The sequence below is a fragment of the Henckelia pumila genome, chromosome 2 (assembly GCF_033568475.1).
Source record: "Henckelia pumila isolate YLH828 chromosome 2, ASM3356847v2, whole genome shotgun sequence".
NCBI classification, from domain to species: domain Eukaryota; kingdom Viridiplantae; phylum Streptophyta; class Magnoliopsida; order Lamiales; family Gesneriaceae; genus Henckelia; species Henckelia pumila.
Genome location: NC_133121.1, coordinates 148,016,242 through 148,038,230, shown reverse-complemented (window position 1 = coordinate 148,038,230; position 21,989 = coordinate 148,016,242). Strand labels below are relative to the sequence as shown.

The following is a 21,989-nucleotide window of genomic DNA, read 5'->3' as shown; positions in this document are numbered from 1 at the left end:
TTTAATCCCTAGAATAATATCACATAATCCCAAATCCTTCATGTCAAAATGTTGTCCCAACATTTTCTTTGTTTTCACAATCAATTCATGGTTGCTTCCCTTGATTAACATGTCATCTACATAAAGGCAAACAATTACATATGCATTTGTAGTACCTTTAATATAGACACATTTATCACATTCATATGAAACCATTTGAAAACATAGCAGTGTCAAACTTTTGATGCCACTGTTTAGGTGCTTGTTTAAGTCCATACAACGACTTGACAAGTTTACACACCTTTCCTTCTTTTCTGGGTACAATAAACCCTTTTGGTTATTTTATATATATTTCTTCTTCCAACTCTCAATTCAAAAATGTTGTTTTAACATCCATTTGGTGTATCTCAAGATCATGCAATGCTGCAATAGCTATGAGAACACGAATGGATGTTATTCTAAAAACCGGAGAGTAGGTATCGAAGAAATCATATCATTCCTTTTGTCTAAAACCTTGAACCACCAGACGAGCTTTAAATTTATCTATAGATCCATCTTCTTTGTATTTACTTTTAAGAATCCACTTGGATCCCAAAGGTTTACATCCCGGAGGGAGATCAACCAACTCCCATGTATGATTATACATGATGAAATCTATTTCATTTTGTATGGCTTCCTTCCAAAAAGGATCATCAGGATTTGATAAAACCTCTTAAAGAGTTTTTGGTTCATTATCCAACATGTATGTTAGAAAATCAGGACCAAACGATTTTTCAACTCTTGCTCGCTTGCTGCGTCTTGGTTCAACGTTGGTTTGTGGAGTTTCAACTGTATTTTCATAAGTTCGCTTGTTCGAACTTATTTCTTTCCTTTCTTTACATGAAAAGATATTTTCAAAAAATACAGCATTCCTTGACTCCATAATTGTGTCTTCATGTACATCAGGAATCGTTGACTTATGTACTAAAAATCGATATGCACTACTATTGTATGCATAACCAATAAATATACAGTCAACTGTTTTAGGCCCAATTTTTATTTGTTTCGGCTTAGGTACTTCTACTTTAGCCAAACACCCCCACACTTTGAGGTGTTGGTAAGAAGGTTTACGACCTTTCCACTGTTCATATGGTGTTTCATCTTTTTCTTTGATTGGAATCTTGTTTAGAATGTGAGTTGCTGAGAGAATCGCTTCACCCCACATGTTTTGAGGTAAGCCAAAATTTATTAACAACACGTTCATCATTTCCTTTAAGGTTCGATTCTTGCGTTCAGCAACGCCATTGGATTGAGGTGAGTAAGGGGCTGTCGTTTGATGAATGATGCCCGAAGTTGAGCAAAATTCTTCAAAAGGAGCCACATACTCTCCACCTCGATCACTTCGAATCATTTTAATCTTTGAACTTTGTTGATTTTTAATCTCATTCTTATATTTATTGAAAGCTTCGATTGCTTCATCTTTGCTTTTCAATAAACATACATAACAAAATCTGGTGCAATCATCAATGAATGTTATAAAGTATTTATTTCCACCTCGTGTTTGTACCATTTTTAAATCACATACATCAGTATATATTAATTCAAGTGGCAAAGTACTTCTCGTGACATTATGAAATGGAGATTTAACCATTTTTGCTTCAACACAAATCTCACACTTGTTTTGTGGATTTCTTTTAAACGTAGATATTACATTTAAATTTGAAAGTCGTTGCAACGTATTGAAGTTAACATGTCCTAGTCGTTCATGTCATAATTCATAACTTTTAATCAAGTAAGCAGAACCAACAACTTTATTCTTCACCTCAGGGCGGATAACATTCATTACATTTAATTTAAAGAGACCACTATCTTGGTACCCTTTGCCAACAAATACACCAGACTTTGTCAATACAAATTTATCGGACTCAAACACCATTCTAAATCTTGCCTTGCTCAAGAGAGAATCTGAAACTAAGTTCTTCCGAATGTCTGGCACATGCAGCACATTCTTGAGCGTCAGCTCTTTGCCCGAGGTCATTTTCAACACCACGTTTCCTAATCCAACAACTTCAGACGTTGTGGAGTTTCCCATGAACATCTTTTGTTCCCCAACTGTGGCATATGTGGAATACATATCTTTATCGGCACAAACGTGGCTCGTAGAGCCGGTATCGATCCACCATCCTCTTGGATCATCCACCATGTTGGTCTCATAAATAACGACACTTAAATCAATATAAAAAAATTGCTAAAGATACATACCTTTGTTCAACCATGTTTGCTTGCTTTGGTTTCTGATTTTTGTTGATTTTCTTTGGAAGACGGCAGTCCCTTGCCATATGATTCGGTTTGCCACAGTTGTTGCAACTTCCTTGGAATTTCTTTGCTTTTCCCTTTTACTTTTCATCATAGGGGCGCTTCCTCTTTTGATTCATACTTGATTCCGCCAGATTTTCTTTGGTCTCGGTTTCAATCATCTTTTTATGTTATTTGGCCTCAGTTTTTCTGTTGTCCTCCTCAATGCGAAGTCTCATGATCAGATCTTCAAGTTTCAACTCCTTAAGTTTGTGCTTAAGGTAGTTCTTGAAGTCCTTCCATTGCGGCGGTAACTTCTCAATGATATACGCGACTTGGAATGGTTAATTGATTTCCATCACTTCGGCCAACAAGTCATGCAAGATAATCTGTATTTCTTGCACTTGACTCATCACAGTTTTTGAGTCTATCATCTTGAAGTCAGAAATTTTCCAACCACGAACTTCTTTATGCCGGCATTTTCAGTTTTGTATTTCTTCTCCAAGAAATCCCAGAGTTCCTTGGACGTCTTCACAGAGGAGTAGAGACACTATAGAGAGTGTCATCAAGGCCATTCAAGATGTAGTTTCTGCACAGAAAATCGTTGTGGTTCCATGCATCAACAGCGGTCCTCCTTTGGGTGTCAGAATCACCTTCAACGACGACAGAGGGATCCTCCTTCAGGAATCTAGATAGATTGAGTGTTGTCAAATAGAACATCATCTTCTGCTGCCAACGTTTGAAGTCGGCACCAGAAAACTTTGGCGGCTTTTCTCCATGTGCAGGGGCGGAAGCGAGCGGAGTGAAAGAAATGGTAGACATCTTCAGAATCCGAAAAATACAAAATTTCGTCTTGCGATTGTTAATAGGATGTATTCTGAATTCTGAAAAACTTGAATGTCAACAGCAACAACAGCAACAACAATGATGAACAAGTCGAGGCGAGAGAATCTCTCTATCCGCAAGACGAAATTGCTCGTTAACAGTGCTTAAACATTGACGACAATTGTCTCTAAGATACAACGACTTTACAATCGAGATATAGCAGCACACCAAATATCTCGATCTTCGTCGAACGAAAATATGCGTCAACTTGACTTTTGTGAGAGAGAGGGAAGAATTTGCAGAGAAATATGATATATCACGTTATCAGATGTTCCAAATTACTTTCTCTGCGTTATAACAGTCATATATATATATATATACTATGGCTCCAAAGAACACGTTTTTCTTGAATAAATGTAATATTATAAGATGTTAAAAGTTGAAATATAATATATTTTTTATTTAATAAATATAATAGCATTTTTATTGAGATAATAAAATATTTGATAGAGGTTTTAAAGTTCAATTATACAAGTTTTTTTAAATTTTTTTTAAAAAAATAAGGGTCAACCCGGACCCGGAACGGCCGGTTATCGGACCCGAACCGGCGGTTCCGAGACCCGGACCGAATCCGGCCACGGGCGGGCCGATTAAGGGTCGGCCTATTGCCGACCCGGCCCGTGGCCAGGTCTACCCCTAGGTTTGGTGTTGTTCTCAACCAAAAAAAAATTTCCACGCCCTATTATGATTTATGATTATCATTTTTAATCACGATTTTCTGGAAAATAATGCAGTCGATTAATAAAAAAAATTTGATCACCCTTAATTCAGTGACACAAACGCATAGACCTTAGGGTAAATCTATGTTAAGATATGAACACCTCCAAATTTTACTCAAAAAAAAAAGGAAAAAAAAGAATTGATAATGATCAAAATAGTATAAGAGAGAGCCATTTCTTAAGCACATATGAAGCTTCTAATGTGCCAATTTATACATTGAAAGGCATCGAACCTCAATTTTAACCCTGTATCGTGGATGTGATATCACGATTAACAATGCCTGCGTTACGCCAAATATCAAACGAGACCCATACATATATAGCATATATGTTTATCTCCTTTTCCCACATATTTAAGAGAGTTCAAATAATTCCATAAACACGTAAAGATGAAAGTACAACAAAAATAAGCCATAGCAGAATGAAATAAACACTGGTAATCCAGGCCCAAAATTTCGGACCTCCAAGCTCAGCACCCAAAGTAATCCGCCGAAATACTAACACACCAATACATCCTGCAGAAGTAGCAAAGAACACAAGTAAAGAGAAGCTGAGCCACTCCGCATTCTCTATCCGCAATGGTTCGTTGTATGCAAAGAAATTGTAGCAAGTGTTGATGAGCCACGGTACGCCAATGCCAACATATATGTTCACCGAATTGCTGCATTAGGATAAATGAAACAAACATATTTAATAAGCGAAACTATTTCAGTTGATACAACTCTTGCTATTGAAATCTCTAGTTTATGCTACCGACGACTTGTGTAGAAATGTAACAGGAAAAACAATTGGCACACAATGCATCTCATGCCAATTTGTGGAAGATGTTAGAAATGATCGATAAAATTTTTCGATCAACTTTTATAACAAGGAACAATCGCTATCACGTGAGGGATTAGAAAGCAAGGCAACGTAGTAGTCCATTATCCAGAGTCAAGAATGTTTTTTCATCAGGATGCAATGTATCACGACAGAGGTGTTGTAAACCAGCTTAAGTTTGCTTGGTCATATATTAACATATTTGCCATACATGATTCTAAAACAGCTATCACCAATCATAGCAAACACAATTTCATGACAACATTATGTGAGTACTTGATGCAAACGAAATAAGAAAATAATTTGAAATTTTTCCCATGTGTGATTAAATGACACAATTGAATAGCTAAAAAATTTAAAATGAGAAACAAAAACTGAAGATATATACTTCAAATGTCCCATGAAATCTCAAAGAATAATAGAGCAACCAAAAGAACCTGCAAGTGATATTAGCTATGGCAGAGTCAGCTGTTATCTGCCTCTCTGCTGCAATCTTGCTTGCTACTAAATCTGGCCATGATGTTCCAGCTGCTAGAGCTGTGAATGCTATGACATAAGGATCAATACCTGCATTTTGAGACTATCAATAATATCGATACCAAAGATGTTGGACAGGGCTCCAGATATCAACACTTGTAATGGTATACAAATCATAAATTAACTGTGAACCTGTGACACAGCTTATCATATCTGTAAGCCTAGTTACAATGTAAGCTATCCCACTGATGAAGATTAAAGAAAAAATGAAGGCAACCCATCCATGAGCAATTTGATAAGGAGGCACAAAAGCAAATAGGAATCTCCACGGTGCAATGAGAAACTGCCAAAATGCCTTTGCCAGCCATAGCCATGTATTATTCACTTTTCTTGATTCTGAATTTTCAAACTGGTAAAGGAAGATAAATAAACCATTCAGCAAAGAAAATGACCCCAAAAAGATCCTAACAAAAGATGACGCAGTATTGTACCGTGAGTGCATCAACGAACTGTTGCTTCCAGATGGCTAGAAAATTCTCATTGTATGTAATTATATCTTCACTAGGTTGCTCTGAGGATTCGATGGTATCAGGTAACTTTTGATACGCAAGACCTGCAGGTTTACATTTCGCATAGGGAATATTAGAATAAATAGAAGGAAATGGTAGTCACTTATAATTGTCGATACTTCCATAATTATAACGTTTTCAGCAGAGTTTCGTAGGGAATCTTTAACAACATATTAGCAAAAATGTGGAGTCCAGCCTAAGTCTTTAGCTGGATTTAAACTGCTCCATTCTTGGACAGATATCAATGCCTCAGTCCATCAATATACTATATACAAGAGAAAGGAGGCGCAAATTCATTTCAATCAGAATGTTACCACTGTGTATAGATAAAACACCAGCAAGATTTCCATCTCTATTTTCATTAACTTCAAGTATTCCTGGGTACTTGTTATTATTCCTGTTGCCATCCTTTTGGGTAGAAGTTTCTGGTGGTACCCATTCTTCCGGCCTCTCAGATCTTGGTCTGATTACAATTAATAGATGCCAGAAGAAAGAAAATAGGCATTGGTTCTCTTGCTTTAACTAAAGAATGAAGTTCTTGGATGAGTGATTCTGTAGATAGAGAAGAATATAATTTGAGATTGTCAGGTTACCTACAATGGCAAAGACACGTATGGCCAACGCTTGTCTTGAACATATGCATGTGTAAGCAGTAACCCATATTGCAGCACTGTCAACAAAGCTTCAAGAAGAGTAATGATATCTGGCGTCCACACCTGTGAAAGCAAGTAATTCATGCTTAAACAGGCAAGATGCAAACAAACCAACAATGGACGTAGGGGATAAAATTATATGTTCATCCACGTGCTTTTTAGATTTAAATCAGGTAATTCAACTAACAATAAATATTCACCTCTCCACAAAAAAACTCTCTTGCTTTTTCCTTTTTAATTCATCATCAATGGAAATCATCCTTTATGCAAAGAAAAAGAAACTACGAAGTTCGGAAACATGTACAAGGCATTTACATTTACAACTACTAAAACACATGAAAAAGATGGGCTGGTTTTTAGCCGAATAGGTCGAGTTCAAGAAACAAGCATCGAAGCAGTAGCACACAACTGAAGCCTAATATATAAACATACTGTACATAGTTTCTGGAGAGAAGTTCCATATAACATGTCACTCCGGATGATTAACACATCCACCCCTTACTATGTTCAATTTATCCATAATTCAGAAATAAGAGAGAGTTTTACATGTATTTCACAGCTGAATAAAATACACATGAGCTACTCCTTTTTGTCACAAATGGAACTAACAAACTGCTAAAGATGCTATTTTCAAATCTTACCAAAGAAAAGTCTCGCCAATTCGCCCAAAGACTCTTGAGTTTTGGTGGAAGGTGTGCACTTTAAACAAAACGTTTTACTTTACTCCCATCAGTCTGTAATTGGATTCAAACAACTTCACCTTATAAAAATAACATATACGTTCCTATATTTATTTATCTTTGATCAATAGCTTAGTCCTGTGAAGTATCATAAAACATAAAATTGGAAGTAAAACTTCTAGTAAATTGATCTAATAAACCAATTTTTAGCAGATATTACGTATTTACATGTCTGCGCAATAAATTAAGATGACGACAATAATAAACATGCATCACCTTTAGTATTATGTATAGCCAAATGTAAGCCCAGAAAGACCAAAAGAGATCCACAAGCCAGACTCCAATATCTGATATCTTTTTAAGTTCTCCAGCTTTAGGAACCACAACACAAACCGCATGAATGGGAAATAGATCAAAAGCCGCAGAACCAACAAGTGTTCCAGGACCTAAGCCTGTTGATCAAGTTGGTGGTAATGCATTCAAGATTCAAATAAATATATTTCGTTCTACAAGAGAAGTGAAGGTCAAAAGAGCAGCTTATAAATTAATCTACACTTGTAGGAATGAGGAAAACTTGAAAACATATGCAGTTAACAAGAAAGAGGCCAGGACAGCAGTGCGAGAAGCTAAAGATAAAGCTTTCGAAGACTTATATCGACAGCTTGATACAAAAGAAGGAGAAAAAAAGGTCTATAAAACAGGCCCGCTAAAGCAAAAGAGAGGAAAACAAGGGATTTCAATCAAATAAGATGCATTAAAGATGTTTCAAATAGGATGTTAGTGAATGACGGAGAGAACGATGCAAAAGGTATTAATATTATATTTTTTTTCATAGGAAACGAAGTATCATCATCATCATCTTTATAACTTAGGAAATTTAAGCATGTTAGAGGAGTTTAGAAACATGAGTTTTTATCGAAGAATTCGAACTTCAGAGGTAGATAAAGCTTTGAAGATGATGAAAAACGGAAAGGAGGCAGGACCCGATGATATTCCTATCAATGTCTGTACGTGCCCAGGAATCAAGGCATTGGATAGATTACGAAGTTATTTAACAAAATAGTAAGAACGAGGCAAAAGCTCAATCTATGAATAGAAATTATTGTGATTTTCTTGTTTAAAAGTAGGGGAGATATATGAAACTGTGCAAATTATAGAGGCATTAACTAATGAGTCATACCATGAAGCTTTGGCAGAGATTGATTGAAAGAAGATTAAGAGAAGAGAGTAAGTTGATTGAAAATCAATTTGCTTGTATGCATGGAAGGTCGACAATGGAGGCTATACACCTTCTTAAATGATTAATAGATGAAATCGAGAGAAGAAGCGAGATTTACACATAGTGTTTATCGACCTAGAAAAGGCATATGATAGAGTGCCGAAAGAAGTTATGTAGAAGGTTCTGGAAAAGAAAGGCATAAGAGTAGCATATATTGAAGTCATCAAGAACATGTATAAGGACGTAGTGACAAGATTGAGGACCTCATGAGGATTCCTGAAGAGTTTCCTTTACAGATAGGACTACATCAAGGATCAGCTTTAAGCCCTTATCTTAATGAACTTGTCATGGATGAGCTCACCAGACATATTCAGGAAATGATGCCTTGGTGCTTGTTGTTTGCAGATGACATTGTCTTGGTGGATGAGACTCGCGAAGAAGTAAATGCAGATCTTGAAATTCAGCGAGAAACTTTGGAAGATAAGGGTTTTGGACTTAGTAGAGTAAAGATAGAATGCATGAAATTTAAGTTTAGCAATACGAGAGACAACGAGGAAATGCCTAAAATAGGAGATGTCGAATTACCGACGAGTGAGACCTTTTAAGTATCAATTATCATTTTTACAAAAAGATGGGGAGATTGATAGAGATTTATCACAGTGAATACAAGTAGGATGGTTGAAGTAGAGAAGTGCATCTGGTATTTTATGTGATTGTAAGGTACTCCTGAAACTCAAAGGGAATTTTTACAAAATAGTGGTTGTGTGTGCTATGTTATATGAATCAGAATATTGAGCAATAAAGCGGGCACATGAACAAAAGATTAGAATTGAAGAGATGATGATGCTAAGGTGGATGTGCGGATACAATAATGGATAGACTAAGAAAAGCATATATTAGAGAAAGTTGAGGTTGCGCATATTGAATAAAAATTGAGGGAGACACGTCTGAGATGGTATGGACATGTACAAAGGCGACCAATGAAGGCTGCAGCTAGAAGATGCGAGACCATGACTAGTGCCCATATTAGTAGACTAAGAGGGAGACCAAAAAAGCCTTAGATAATAATGAGTAAGCATGATATGCATGATCTAAATTTAAATTAGGATATAATAGGAGATAGAACACATACAATGGCGTACGAGTATCCAAATAGCCGACCCACTTAGTAAGATAAAGACTTATGTTTTGTTGTTTTACGATTTCAGACAACTCTTATTTTGCTTACAAAGTTAGAATTTTTATTTAAAAAAAAAGGAATGAAAAAAATCGGATGAAATGCAGAATAGGAAAGACGTAACATAAGAACAGTGATCCTGACCAAAATTAATTTTAACTTCGTCCAAAAATGCTTACATAATCTAGTTGCACATCCATCCCAAGAAAACAAATATTAGCAGGATAAAATCAGGAATCAAGAATACCAAAGTAGCATTTAATTCAAAATGTATATCTTGAGCTCGAGGAAGAAAAGAGATTACATATCGATAGCAAATGAGTGAGTGATTCATGATCGCTAAAAGAGATAGAAAATATCACCAAAACAGCAAAAGGAAAGGGGAAAATGTGATTCAGCCCAGATAACAAAAATTCTCAGGGAAAAAAAAAGGCTTGAAAAATGACTCAAACCTCCAGCATACAAATTTCCGGTATTCCTAATAGCATCAATAGTAGCCAATGAAATTTGGGGAAAGCTTGTTCCGAATGCCAGTAAAGTGATGTCCGCTATGGCATAATTCCAAACCTTTTTGTGTTTGAGAACTTTGGCATTTGTACAAGGATCTATCTCTTCCACTGTTCGTGTATGCTTGACAACATTTTCCATAGACCGGAAAAATCGATCAGTTATAGACGATAATCCAATAAAACAGTAGGCAAGAGCCATGAAATACAAGAAGCCTCTGGAACCATCACCAAGCCCGGTTTCCCACTTGAAAAGCAAATAAAGTCCACATTTCTCATGCCCAATGATGTTGGAACTCCCAAGCACATTCTCAGAGGTGTTATTAAGATGAGACATCTTAATAACTTAGTGAATTAGAGTCTATGGCTCGCTCATGAAGCAAGAGGGGACTGCCAAATAAATACAACACTTAATACATGCTCAATTATCGGAACTCGTGATTAAACAAAATCAAGAAAATTTGACTTACTAGAAGTATATAAATTGCAAAGTTTAATAAGATTCTTGTACGAAGGGAGCTCAAAAAGAAACCAAACTAAGTATAGGATGAATAGAAACCGATACCTTTTCAGGAAAGTTCCTAGATACAGACAGACAAAACAAAATTGCCTAGCATGAAAAATAGACACACTTTGGGAAATGAACTTATCCTCTTACTTTCATATATCTTAAAAAACCCCAACTATAACTCACACATATTTCATGAAAAAAGCGGTTGACAGCCCTGAAATGGACAAATTATGCAGGCAAATTAGCCTAATTAGCACCGACAAATCAGATCACAGAAACGCGGCAAGCATTTAGCAAGGCTTCACCTCAACAAGCTGAATTAGTTAAACCGACGACAATCATGACAATGAAATAAAGCATCGAAAATGACGTTTTTCGAACTATTAAACATCATCAAGTCCGCACAACAAAATTAGACACTTACCGTCGGGTGTGGATCACCGATGATAAATGCGGCGGATTCGAAGACGCGAGATAAGAATCCGGGAATTGGAGGCAAATGGGCTGGAACTTCCGGCCTATTTCTTCAAGCAATCGCAGGTTAAGCTTCACGTGCTTCTTAATAAACAGCTGAGCACAAGGTTGACGTGCTACACTCGGGTCCAATCATATACCCATATTATTTTTTTTTATCAATTTATTTTAATTTTCTATTTCAAAAATTTGATATTATTCTGTTATGAGTATTTAAATATTTTTTTAAAAAAAATTGAATTTAAATACTAGAACATTATAAGAGGTCATTTGATTAAACAAATCATAATAGGTATATATTGACAGGACTGAAAATATCGAAGTCAACTCAAAATCACCAAAGAATTAGGATCTTTCGAATGAATCAGCATGGCCAGAAAGACAAATAAATGTGTCAAAAATGCACCGATACGCAGTAGTTTCAGACCTTTGGAAGCCAGGTGTCCACATAGGTGGCAAATCGAGCATGATACACTTTAGCATGCACGGTTCGGACCTCCCGACACACAACTTATAAATAAGCGATTCAAATTTCAGATTTTTACATGAAATTGAACGGTTTCTCTTGATTCATGTCTTTTGTTTTAGTTGGAGTCATATATTGCGATCAACTCAGATACGAACCACTTCCATTAGTGGTAGCAAAATCTAGATTGATCGTCGAAATGATCTTCCTTCAAAGGTTATCGACATATGCAAATATGATCTGTAAGCTACAATAGTAGATGGGGATAGATTATTATAGATGAAGTAAAGGATCCATATCAGACTCACTGTCCAAAATCTAAATTTTAGGCTAAAATAGCCACTTTAATAAATTTAGATATCTATTTTCACTTTAAAATGTATCAGTCTCCATGTAATTTATAATAATAATTATTATGTTTTCCTCTCCTCTTAATATTTTATTATTAATTTGCTTTATTTGTAATGGTTCGAAGAAATGAGAATGACAGAGAAACAGAGAAATAATATTTTTATATTTAGATAATATATTTCATTCCCTAAAATTTTAAAAATTATTGTTCATAAAATCTAAATTTAGAGAATAGTATGATAGCTGATGAAGAAAGGTTTTTTTTTTTTTTTTTTGTATAACGTAAAAAATTGAAGATAAAATTTTGTTTTAGGGAATTTCATGTGGATGCTCTTGGATAAAAATGATTGTATGTTTGTATGTTGTTGCCTAGGATCGGTGCTTGGACGATTCCTAAACCAGTACTTAGAGGTATAAAAATAATGACTGAGATGATCAATGAATATGCATTTTTATGTGTTGCATTGATATGCATGTTTTATTGAATTATATATATGTTGTATGTGCACATACCATTTTGAGTTTATCTTCTTTGAGATAGTCATCATAGTTGAGTTGTTCATTCCTATACGTTTTTCTTTGAGATAGTCATCATAGTTGAGTTGTTCATTCCTATACGTTTTTCATACGATCGAACACTGAGAGTCATTGTTACTCAGAACAGAGACTACGATGACTAGCATATCTTATGGCCATGATCTTGATACGAGTGTGATAGCTATATGCTAGGACTAGAGCCGTCAATTTGGGTTAAACCTGTCGGATCAGCCCAGCCTGCCACACAATTTTCAGTAGGCTGGGTTGAATTTTTTTCAACCCAATTAAATGAGGACCTAGGCGAGCCAACCCGAGCGGGTCGCGGGCCTAGGCAGGCCAAGGAAAAAAAGGATTTATGGTGATATATGTATTTTCTTAATGAAAGTAGTGAATTTTTTTGTATTAATTAATAACTTTATATAAAATGTACACTTGTGAAATCAATAGTTAAAAATTTTATTAATATTTATTTATGAGGATATCCAACCAATCGGGATGGCGGGCCGGCCCGTCCTTGTCATGGGTTAACCTGTATTGTGCAATGAAACCTTGATATCTCCACAATTGTATGATATTATCCACTTTGGGTCTAAACATTCATGGCTTTGCTTTTGGACTTCACCCAAAAGGCTCATTCCATATAATAACACATGATCTCTCTTTGATCTTCCAATGTGGAACTTTGGTTGAATACCCAACAATCCTTCCCTCAAATGAAGTCCCACCATTATCACATGGTCTGGGCCTGCCCTCAATCAGTCTTCCAATCGAGGCCACTCATCTTCACTGCATTGGAGTGCGCGCCTTACATGAGTTACCGGGAGCATTACCCCTCGAGAGGTTATCATGGATCTTACCGGGAGCCCTCACCTCTTTCATTTAAGTCTCCAAGGTTTCACCTTCATGGCTCGATCAGACCATGACTCTAATACCACTTGTTGAGTAATGAAACTTTTGATATCTCCACAATGGTATGATATTGTCCACTTTGGGCATATACTCTCATGGTTTTGCATTTTTGGGTTTTCACCTAAAAGTCCTCATATCAATGGAGATATCATTTCATATATTAACCCATGATCTTTCTTTGATCTTTTCATGTGGGAATTTGATTGAATACCCAACAACTCTCCCCTCAAATGAAGTCCCACCATCATTCACATGGTCCGGACCTCCCTCAATTCATCCCCCAATCGAGGTCACTCCTCGTCAATATGTTGAAGCACACGTCTTACATGAATTACCAGGAGCATCACCCCTCAAGAACTTATCACGAATTTTACCAGGAGCTCTCACCTCCTTTGTTTAAGTATTCCGAGGATTCATCCCACATGGCTCGATCTATACCATGACTCGTTCCCACAACGACGCCATTTGTTAATACAATAGAATCCAGATATCTTTACATTGGTATGATATTTTCAACTTTGGGTCTATACCTTCATGGCTTTGCTTTTGGACTTCACCAAAAGACATCATACCAATTGAGATATCATTCCATATAATAATAACACATGATCTTTCTTTGATCTTCTAATGTGGGACTTTGGTTGAATATCCAACAATCCTCCCCTCAAACGAAGTCCCGCCATTATTCACAAGGTCCGAGCCTCCCCTCAATCCGTCTTCCAATCGAGACTCCTCTTCACTATGTTGGAATGCACGCCTTACATGAATTACCAGGAGCATCACACCTTGAGAGCTTATAATGGATCTTACCGGGAGCCCTCACCTCTTTCGTTTAAGTATTCGAGGATTTCATCTACATGGATCGATTACATGACTCTGATATCATTTGTTGAGTAATGAAACTTTGATATGTCCACAATGGTATGATATTGTCCACTTTGGGCATATACTCTCATGGTGTTGCTTCTTTTTTTTTTTTTTTTCCACCTAAAAAGGCCTCATACCAATGGAGATGTCATTCTATATATTAACCCATGATCTTTTCTTGATCTATCTATGTGGAACTTTGATTGAATACACAACAATCATCCCCTCAAACGATGTCCCACCATCATTCACATGGTTCAGGCCTCCCCTCTATTCATCCTCCAATCGAGGTCACTCATCGTCAATGCGTTGAAGTACACGCCTTACATGAATTACTGGGAGCATCACCCCTCAAGAGCTTATCACGGATTTTACCAAGAGCCATCACCTCCTTCGTTTAAGTATTCCGAGGATTCCTACCACATGGCTCGATCTAGACCATGACTCGTTCCCACAGACGACGATTTGTTAATACAATGGAATCCGGATATCTTCACATTGATATGATATTGTTCACTTTGGGTATAAACCTACATGGCTTTGCTTTTAGACTTCACCCAAAAGACATCATACCAATAGAGATATCATTCCATGTAATAACACATGATCTTTCCTTGATATTTAACGTGGGACTTTGGTTGAATATCCAACAATCCTCCCCTCAAACGAAGTCCCACCATTATTCACAAGGTCCAGGCCTTCCCTCAATCCATCTTCCAATCGAGGCCACTCCTCTTCAATGTATTGGAAATTTGGAACGCACGCCTTACATGAATTACCCGAAGCATCACCCCTCGAGAGCATATAATGGATCTTACCGGGAGCCCCCACCTCCTTCGTTTAAGTATCCGATGATTTCATCTACATGGCTCGATCAGACCATGTCTCTAATACCATTTGTTGAGTAATGTAACTTTGATATCTCCACAATGGTATGATATTGTCCATTTTGGGCATAAACTATAATGCCTGAGAATTTAGGTGATCAATCTGACCACATGCATGAATTTTGCTTGATTTATTTTTAATATTTGAAAGTTTAATTTTTTATGTGTTAGACTTTAATGATTTATTTCTAACGTTTAACTGTTACTTCTGAGGTTTTTAAATTTTAGGGGATGATTTTTGGGTCATCCTAGTGAAGAGATACCCGGACACGGTAAGAAGGTTAATATGTATTTTATTTATTTTTATAGACTGTTGGGTTGGCTTTTTAGGATTAGAATATAGAGTAGTATTAAGTTATTGTTGGACCGGGCTTGGGAGTCAATTTAAAAAAAGGAGAGAAGGGAGAAGCGCACAAAAAAAGAACGTAGAGATAGAACGAGAGAGGGAGAAAATGCGAGAGAAAAAAGGAGGCGGCTAGGGTTTTAGTTCTTTTTGCTTTCTGATCAGTTTCGGTCGTGTTTGGGTACGCTATGATTGCAGAATCATCTCCGAATCATCTTTACTACTGTATAAGGCAAGTAAAATCCCGTTCTTTTCATGTATCGTTGAAGACATATAGTTTTTGAAGGGATGAAGGGATTTGATGATGTTTTTAATGATCCAGACGAGATTTGATGATTTATTTATAAGTATATGAAAATTTAGTGTATGTATTGTGTGTGTATACAAGTACTATACACATATAAAATATGTATACGTGTACTATACATGTATACTCTGTGTGTGTGTGTATTTGTGTGCTGATATGTGTGTATTTGTGTGCTGATGTGTGTGTGTGTATATGTGTACGGGTGTGTGTGTAATCGTGTGTGAGCATGTGTTGTGTGCGTGAGTTAGTGTGTGTGTTTTTGTGTAAATTTTGGTGTGTGGTGTGTGGGTTTTGAGGAGAAAAAAATGTGTAAAATATTTTATGACTTGTGGTGAAATTACGATTGAGGTTGATGACGTGAGGATAAGGCCTTCGGTCATAATGCTCCGCCAAATGAGGTTGACAACTTGTTGGATAAGGCCTTCGGGTCATAATACCCCGCCACAAAAGTTGACGACGTGTGGATAATGTTGTGTAGATCAATCAGATGATGTAATTATTGATTTTATGCTTCAGTGAATTCAATTAAATTGAAAGTGCAATTTTATCTTTTTAGTGGAGTAGAATAAGATTAATAAATTATATTGATTAATCATGAGTTGATTAGATAAAATTAATTTATTGGAGCTTAATTTAATTGAGTCTGATCAGGTTACCTTTGGTGACTCGAATATAAACTCGAATAAATTATACGAGTTATAATTTATGAAATTCGTAGAAATGAATTAATATGATTATAATATCATTATTTATGGAAAATTTGAATTAAAATTTTACTGATATGATAAGATATGATACGATTTGATAATGTATTCATTGGTAGATTTCAATCTAGCATATGGGTAATACCCTAATGATAAATCTAATGTCCCATGATTTGCCACGTCAATAATATATAATTAATTACGTCTATGTGTAAAAATACGAACCGTTGGATCCATGATTTGGGTATTATCCATATGCTAGGATCTCATCTACCTCATTCGTTTATGAAAAAGAGATAATTCCATATTTAATATTTGAAATTATCTTATCTTTCTAGACTAGTTTATATAACGTATTCTGGTAGAAATTTGTGACCACACACGAATAATCCTACGTTCGAGTTTGAGAGAACACCGGATAAGGCTTCAGGGTTTGAAGTTTTGAGGCGCAGATCTGTTCCAGACAAGAGATCGTTAAAACACGCTTCAAGGATAATCTCTATTTTTTTGTGTATTTAATTAATTAATTCTTGTTAAATACGTTTAACAATCATGATCCTGTTCTATGAGATTATTAGAATCACATAAAATTAATTCTTGTGATTCTATTTTCTCAGTCTTGGCTAACATATGGTATCAGAGCCACATGTTTTGATAATGTTCTGCGTATTTCAAATTAATTAATTATTTTGTGCATTTTTTAGTTTAAAACGGTGTTAGATTTATGTGAATATGGTTTGAATGAATGAATATAATTTTTGAACAGTTTATGACCCTAGATTTTGATGAAATTGTATTTCGTAATTATCGAGTCTGTAACCAAGGGGGTGTATTACGACTCCATCTTTCCCCTTTTTTATTTTATTGCAAATTTTTTTGTAATTTTCGGACTTGAGACTTCAGTCACGTTTGAAACTTTTGGAGGGTCAATCTGCAATTTTGTCCAAATAATCCAGCGATCAAACTACATCTTCTTCAAAAGGCCAGGGGCATGTTCTGTAAATTTTGAAATCCTCCATGGAAGCTCCAGATCTGAATCGCAGAAGCAAGCCAAGCCGTTGCAAAGCCTCGAAAATCCTCGACGGTGTCCAGCGACCCTATTGACATGCTCTAAAAGCACCACGACGCCGACGGGAAGGATATGGCGCGACGGTGGCTACGCTGGATCGAGAAATCGTGACTGGTTGCTTCAGATTTGAAGTAACATAGACGTCACGGTGGTATTCTCGGTGAGTGGCATAACGGAAATCCATGGTATCCCTTATTTTTCCGGCGATGGTGGCGGCGGCTAGACGGACATGGAAACATAGTGGACTAGGGCAAAGTAGAGATCCGGGTTGGGTCACGGGTTTGGTCCATGGATTTTCGGGTCGTGGGCTATGAACCAATTCGTGACTCATGGGTTTCTAATTTGGGCCTTGAGTTGTTTTGGACTAAAATCTGGGCTGGATATATAAACATTTAAATTGAAAAATTGTGCCAGTTTGTGGTTCAATTAATTTATTTATATTTTTGTGTCTAGGATGAGCCATAAATTTGTTCTTGTTCAATTATTTCCTATTGATTTAATAATTATGTGCATTATATGTCCTTCATGTATCATGTCATGTAGATTGAATAAACACCGTTTTAGGTACTATATTGTCATGCATAAAATTTTATTTATTTTTTATTTTTGTATAGAAAATAAATACTATGATTAATAATTGAACTATTTTATGAGTTAAAATAGTTAGAATATAACTAATCGGATAAAACCCAAAATTATTTTTCTAAAAATATTAAGTGGGAGAGGGTGCATTTTATATGAGCCCATGGTCTCCCTCATTAATCCATTAGTAAGAATTTATGTATGCCTCGTGCAAATTTCATTGGTCTCCCTATAGGAGGGCTGCATTGTTTCGGTTACTTGATTGGTCCCAAACATGGTGACAATTTTAAAAGTAAAATTAATTACGTTCACCCTATAGGTGACATAATTAATTAAGTACAGTAAAATCTGAGCTCAGTAATTCAATATTATTTATTGAATTAATTGCGATGTGATCACATGCGACTGTCAAATAGAAGATGAGGGTTGAGTGGTTATGAATATCTAATAGAGACAACATGGTCATGGTACCCTATTTTTGATGTTCTAGTTGATCGACGGTTGTTGTGTCGATCAATCAGAGGATGTAATTATTGATTTTATGCTTCAGTAATTTCAATTAGATTGAGAGAACAATCTTATACTTTTAGTGGAGTAGAATAAGATTAATAAATTATATTGATTGATCATGAGTTTATTAGATCAAATTAATTTATTGGAGCTTTATTTAATTTGGTCCGATAAGGTTCCTTTGGTGGCTCGAATATAAACTCGAATAAATTATATGAGTTATAATTTATGGAATTCATATGAATAAATTAATATGATTTTAGTATCAATATCTATGAAATTTTGAATTAAAACTTTACTAATATGATAAGATATGCTACGATTTAATAATCTATTCATTTATGAAAAAGAGATAATTCCATATTTAATATTTGAAATTATCTTATCTTTCTAGACTTAGTCTGGTAGAAATTTGTGATCATGCACAAATAATATTACGTTCGAGTTTGAGAGAACACCAGAGAAGGCTTGAAGGTTTGAAGCTTTGAGGCGCATATCCGTTCTAGACAAGAGATCGTTAAAGCATGCTTTAAGAGTAATTCCCATTTCTTTGTGTGTTTAATTAATTAATTCGTGTTAAATACGTAGAAGAATCATGATCTTGTTTTATGAGATTATTAAAATCACATAAAATTAATTCTTGTGATTCTATTTTCTCAGTCTTGGCTAACAGATAAGGCCTTCAGGTCATAATGCCCCGTCAAACCTGGAATTCTTTGTATTAGCTTGATCAAGCGTCCATTATAAAAAAAGATAAAAGTTTCTGAACCACATCTCAAAAGAAATAAAATGTTCGAGGTTTATGTTGAGGTGTTATTTTTATTAAGGTGATGTGTAAAGAGTAAAGGTGTAAGTTTAATGAAAAGTAGAGGTTTGTATGCATGTGTGTGCTTGCTTGTGTTAAAGTTGAGTATTTTAAAGATTTAATGGTATTGAAAGTTTTGAAAGTTATTATTTATGTATTTGTTATTTCCGGTATTACTTGTTGGAATTTTAGGCTCACTAGACTACATCGATGCAGGTGAGGAGGAATGATGCGGTACAATCTGAAAAGGACGATGGCTATAAGAAGACGACTATCCAAGACCATGATGTTTTCGCAAATTTAGAAAAATGTTTATGAATTTTTTAATATTGTGATGGAAGTTGAATTTTTAAGGTCTTTTAGATACTAGAACTTTTTCCTAGTTGTTTTGCTAGATTTTATTCTAGTTTTTTTTTTTTTGCACTACTGAAAGTTGTTGGAAAATAATTAATTTATTTTAAGGATTTTTATTTTACTTTATTTTCTGTTTATCCATTCCCCATTTAAAAAAATAGCCAAAATTTTATATTATTTTAGATTATATTATTTATTAATATTAATAAAATGAGGACGTTACATAAACTCTCATGGTTATTCTTTTTTTGGTTTTCACCTAAAAAGGCTCGTACCAATAGAGATATCATTCTATAAATTAACTCATGATCTTTTCTTGATCTTTTCATGTGGGACTTTGATTGAATACCCAACAATCTTTCCTCAAAAGAAGTCCCACCATCATTCACATGGTTCGGACCTTCCCTCAATTCGTCCTCCAATTGAGGCCACTCCTCATCAATGCATTGAAACACACGCCTACATGAATTACCGGGAGCATCACCTCTCGAGAGCTTATCACGGATTTTTCCGGGATCCCTCACCTCATTCCTTTAAGTATTCCGATGATTCCTCCCACATGGCTCGATCTAGACCATGACTCGTTTCCACTGACGACACCATTTGTTAATACAATGAAATCCGGATATTTTCACATTGATATGATATTGTCCATTTTGGATATAAACCCTTATGGCTTTGCTTTTGGACTTCACCCAAAAGACTTCATACCAATGAAGATATTATTCCATATATATTAACCCACAGTCTTTCTCTTGATCTTCTAATATGAGACTTTGGTTAAATGTACAACAATTGTAGTGACCCGGATCCAGAATTAAAGATTAATTATAATTAATCCAATGATCATGTTTAGATTAAGTAAAACATGATTAAGGGGTTTCCAAAAGGATCTAAAGAGTTCAAAAATGGGCCCAGAACACTCAAAAATGGCCGAAAAGGTTTCAAGGGTTCGGAGGGATCGGAGGATCCGAACTAGGTTAGGAGGATCCAAACGGGATCAGACGAAGTTCGGACCGTCCAAACCGGCTTTGGAGCGTCCGAATATGATCGGACCGTCCGATCTGAACTTCGGGTCGTCCGAAGTCCCATCCGCACGTCAGCCATGACGTCACTTTGCTGACGTAATCAATGACGTAATACTAGATCCCGATCGGATCGTTCGAACCTGCCGACGGAGCATCCGATCTCGTTCGAAGCCTCCGATCCTTCCCTTTGGGGCGTCCAAACTTAGGATTCTTAATTGCGATTATTTACTTAATTACTTTACTTGGTTACGGACTACTACATTACTCCTTATGGATTCGTGTCGGGGAGGGGAGACTCAGCCCCTGGTTTTGCTATCACTAAGAGCGGCCACGACGGTGCGTTTTGACGCTATAGTTGATAGGAGAATATACGAGTACCCCACGAAGTCGCTCTCTTAGCACGGTACTGTATATTCATGACGCCCTGAGTAGACTGTTTTAACCAGCTTTTTAAAGTCATTTGTTTGCTGCATATTATAGTCTATATATCATTACTTTCGTATTGAGCGTTGTCGCTCACACCCCTGTGTTGGTTTCTTTTTGGGATTCCTTGTGGCGGGACAGGTTTGAGGCTGGACGATCCAGGTGATTCGCAGCAGGGTTGAGGTTGTTACCTGTTGCATCGAGGCTTTAGTGGTAGGGTTTGTTAACCTAAGACTTTTGATTTGGTTGTATAAGAGTATTTATACACTATTTTTTCGTTGGTTGTATTCTGCCGATTAGATTTGTTGTATTTAAAATATTCCGCTCTTTACGTTTTAAGCTTTTATTGCATGCGCTAATTAAACTCTGATTAGGTAGTGGATTTGGGTAGGGTCACTACTGTAGCACCCCGTTTTTATCTTAAATAAGTTTATTTGAGTTAATCGGAGATTACAGAGTTCACGAGCCGACTTGATTTTGATCAGGGTTCATTTTACAAATTTTGGAAATTTCAGGGACTAAAACGCAATTATTGAGTTTTATATATTATCTACACTTGTGTTGACTATTCAAAGCATCCTCCTTCCTCCTCCAACCGAGAGCCTCCATTGTAGATGCCTTCTTGAGCTTTTGAGCTTTGGGATTTCAGTCCGAGCTCGATCCGGCCGTTGAAAATTATTTTTGAAGGCAGATTAGCGGTCACTGCAGCGAGAGCTCCGTTTTATCGTAAGTTTTTCTACGATCAGATACATTCTAGTTTTTGGATGCTGTTAGAATTGTTCGAGATTCGAGTATGTTGTACTTGGCGGAGTTCTGATCGTTTATTATCTGTCAGTTTTGAAATAGAGCGACGTTCGGAATTGTTTTGATTTTTGGAAGCTATTTTCGAAAGTTTGAGTTTTGAG

The 21,989-nt window shown here is 36.1% G+C and overlaps 1 protein-coding gene across 2 annotated transcripts; it reads right to left on the bottom strand.

Moving 5' to 3' along the window:
• Window positions 1–4,153: 4,153 nt before the first annotated feature.
• On the bottom strand, window positions 4,154–11,033 carry LOC140880590 (magnesium/proton exchanger-like). Of its 2 annotated transcripts, XM_073285160.1 has the most exons (9): window positions 10,893–11,033; window positions 9,904–10,347; window positions 7,332–7,507; window positions 6,320–6,438; window positions 6,037–6,185; window positions 5,645–5,766; window positions 5,346–5,562; window positions 5,114–5,243; window positions 4,154–4,518 (listed from the first exon to the last, which is right to left on the bottom strand). In XM_073285160.1, the coding sequence occupies exons 2-9, from the start codon at window positions 10,292–10,294 to the stop codon at window positions 4,221–4,223; spliced, it is 1,602 nt and encodes a 533-aa protein (XP_073141261.1). In that variant the 5' UTR covers window positions 10,295–10,347; window positions 10,893–11,033; the 3' UTR covers window positions 4,154–4,220. The 2 variants fall into 2 exon arrangements, with proteins under 2 accessions (XP_073141261.1, XP_073141262.1); XM_073285161.1 differs by lacking the exon at window positions 7,332–7,507 and having other exon boundaries at window positions 10,019–10,347.
• Window positions 11,034–21,989: the final 10,956 nt, after the last annotated feature.

What these genes read in the sequence shown, in the direction of transcription:
- LOC140880590 (XM_073285160.1), bottom strand. Translation starts at nt 10,294, where the DNA reads ATGTCTCATCTTAATAACACCTCTGAGAATGTGCTTGGGAGTTCCAAC. An exon ending in CCATACGTGTCTTTGCCATT is followed by an intron (nt 6,186 to 6,319) that starts GTAGGTAACCTG and finishes AATTGTAATCAG; the next exon opens with ACCAAGATCTGAGAGGCCGG. An exon ending in ATAGCTAATATCACTTGCAG is followed by an intron (nt 4,519 to 5,113) that starts GTTCTTTTGGTT and finishes ATCCTAATGCAG; the next exon opens with CAATTCGGTGAACATATATG.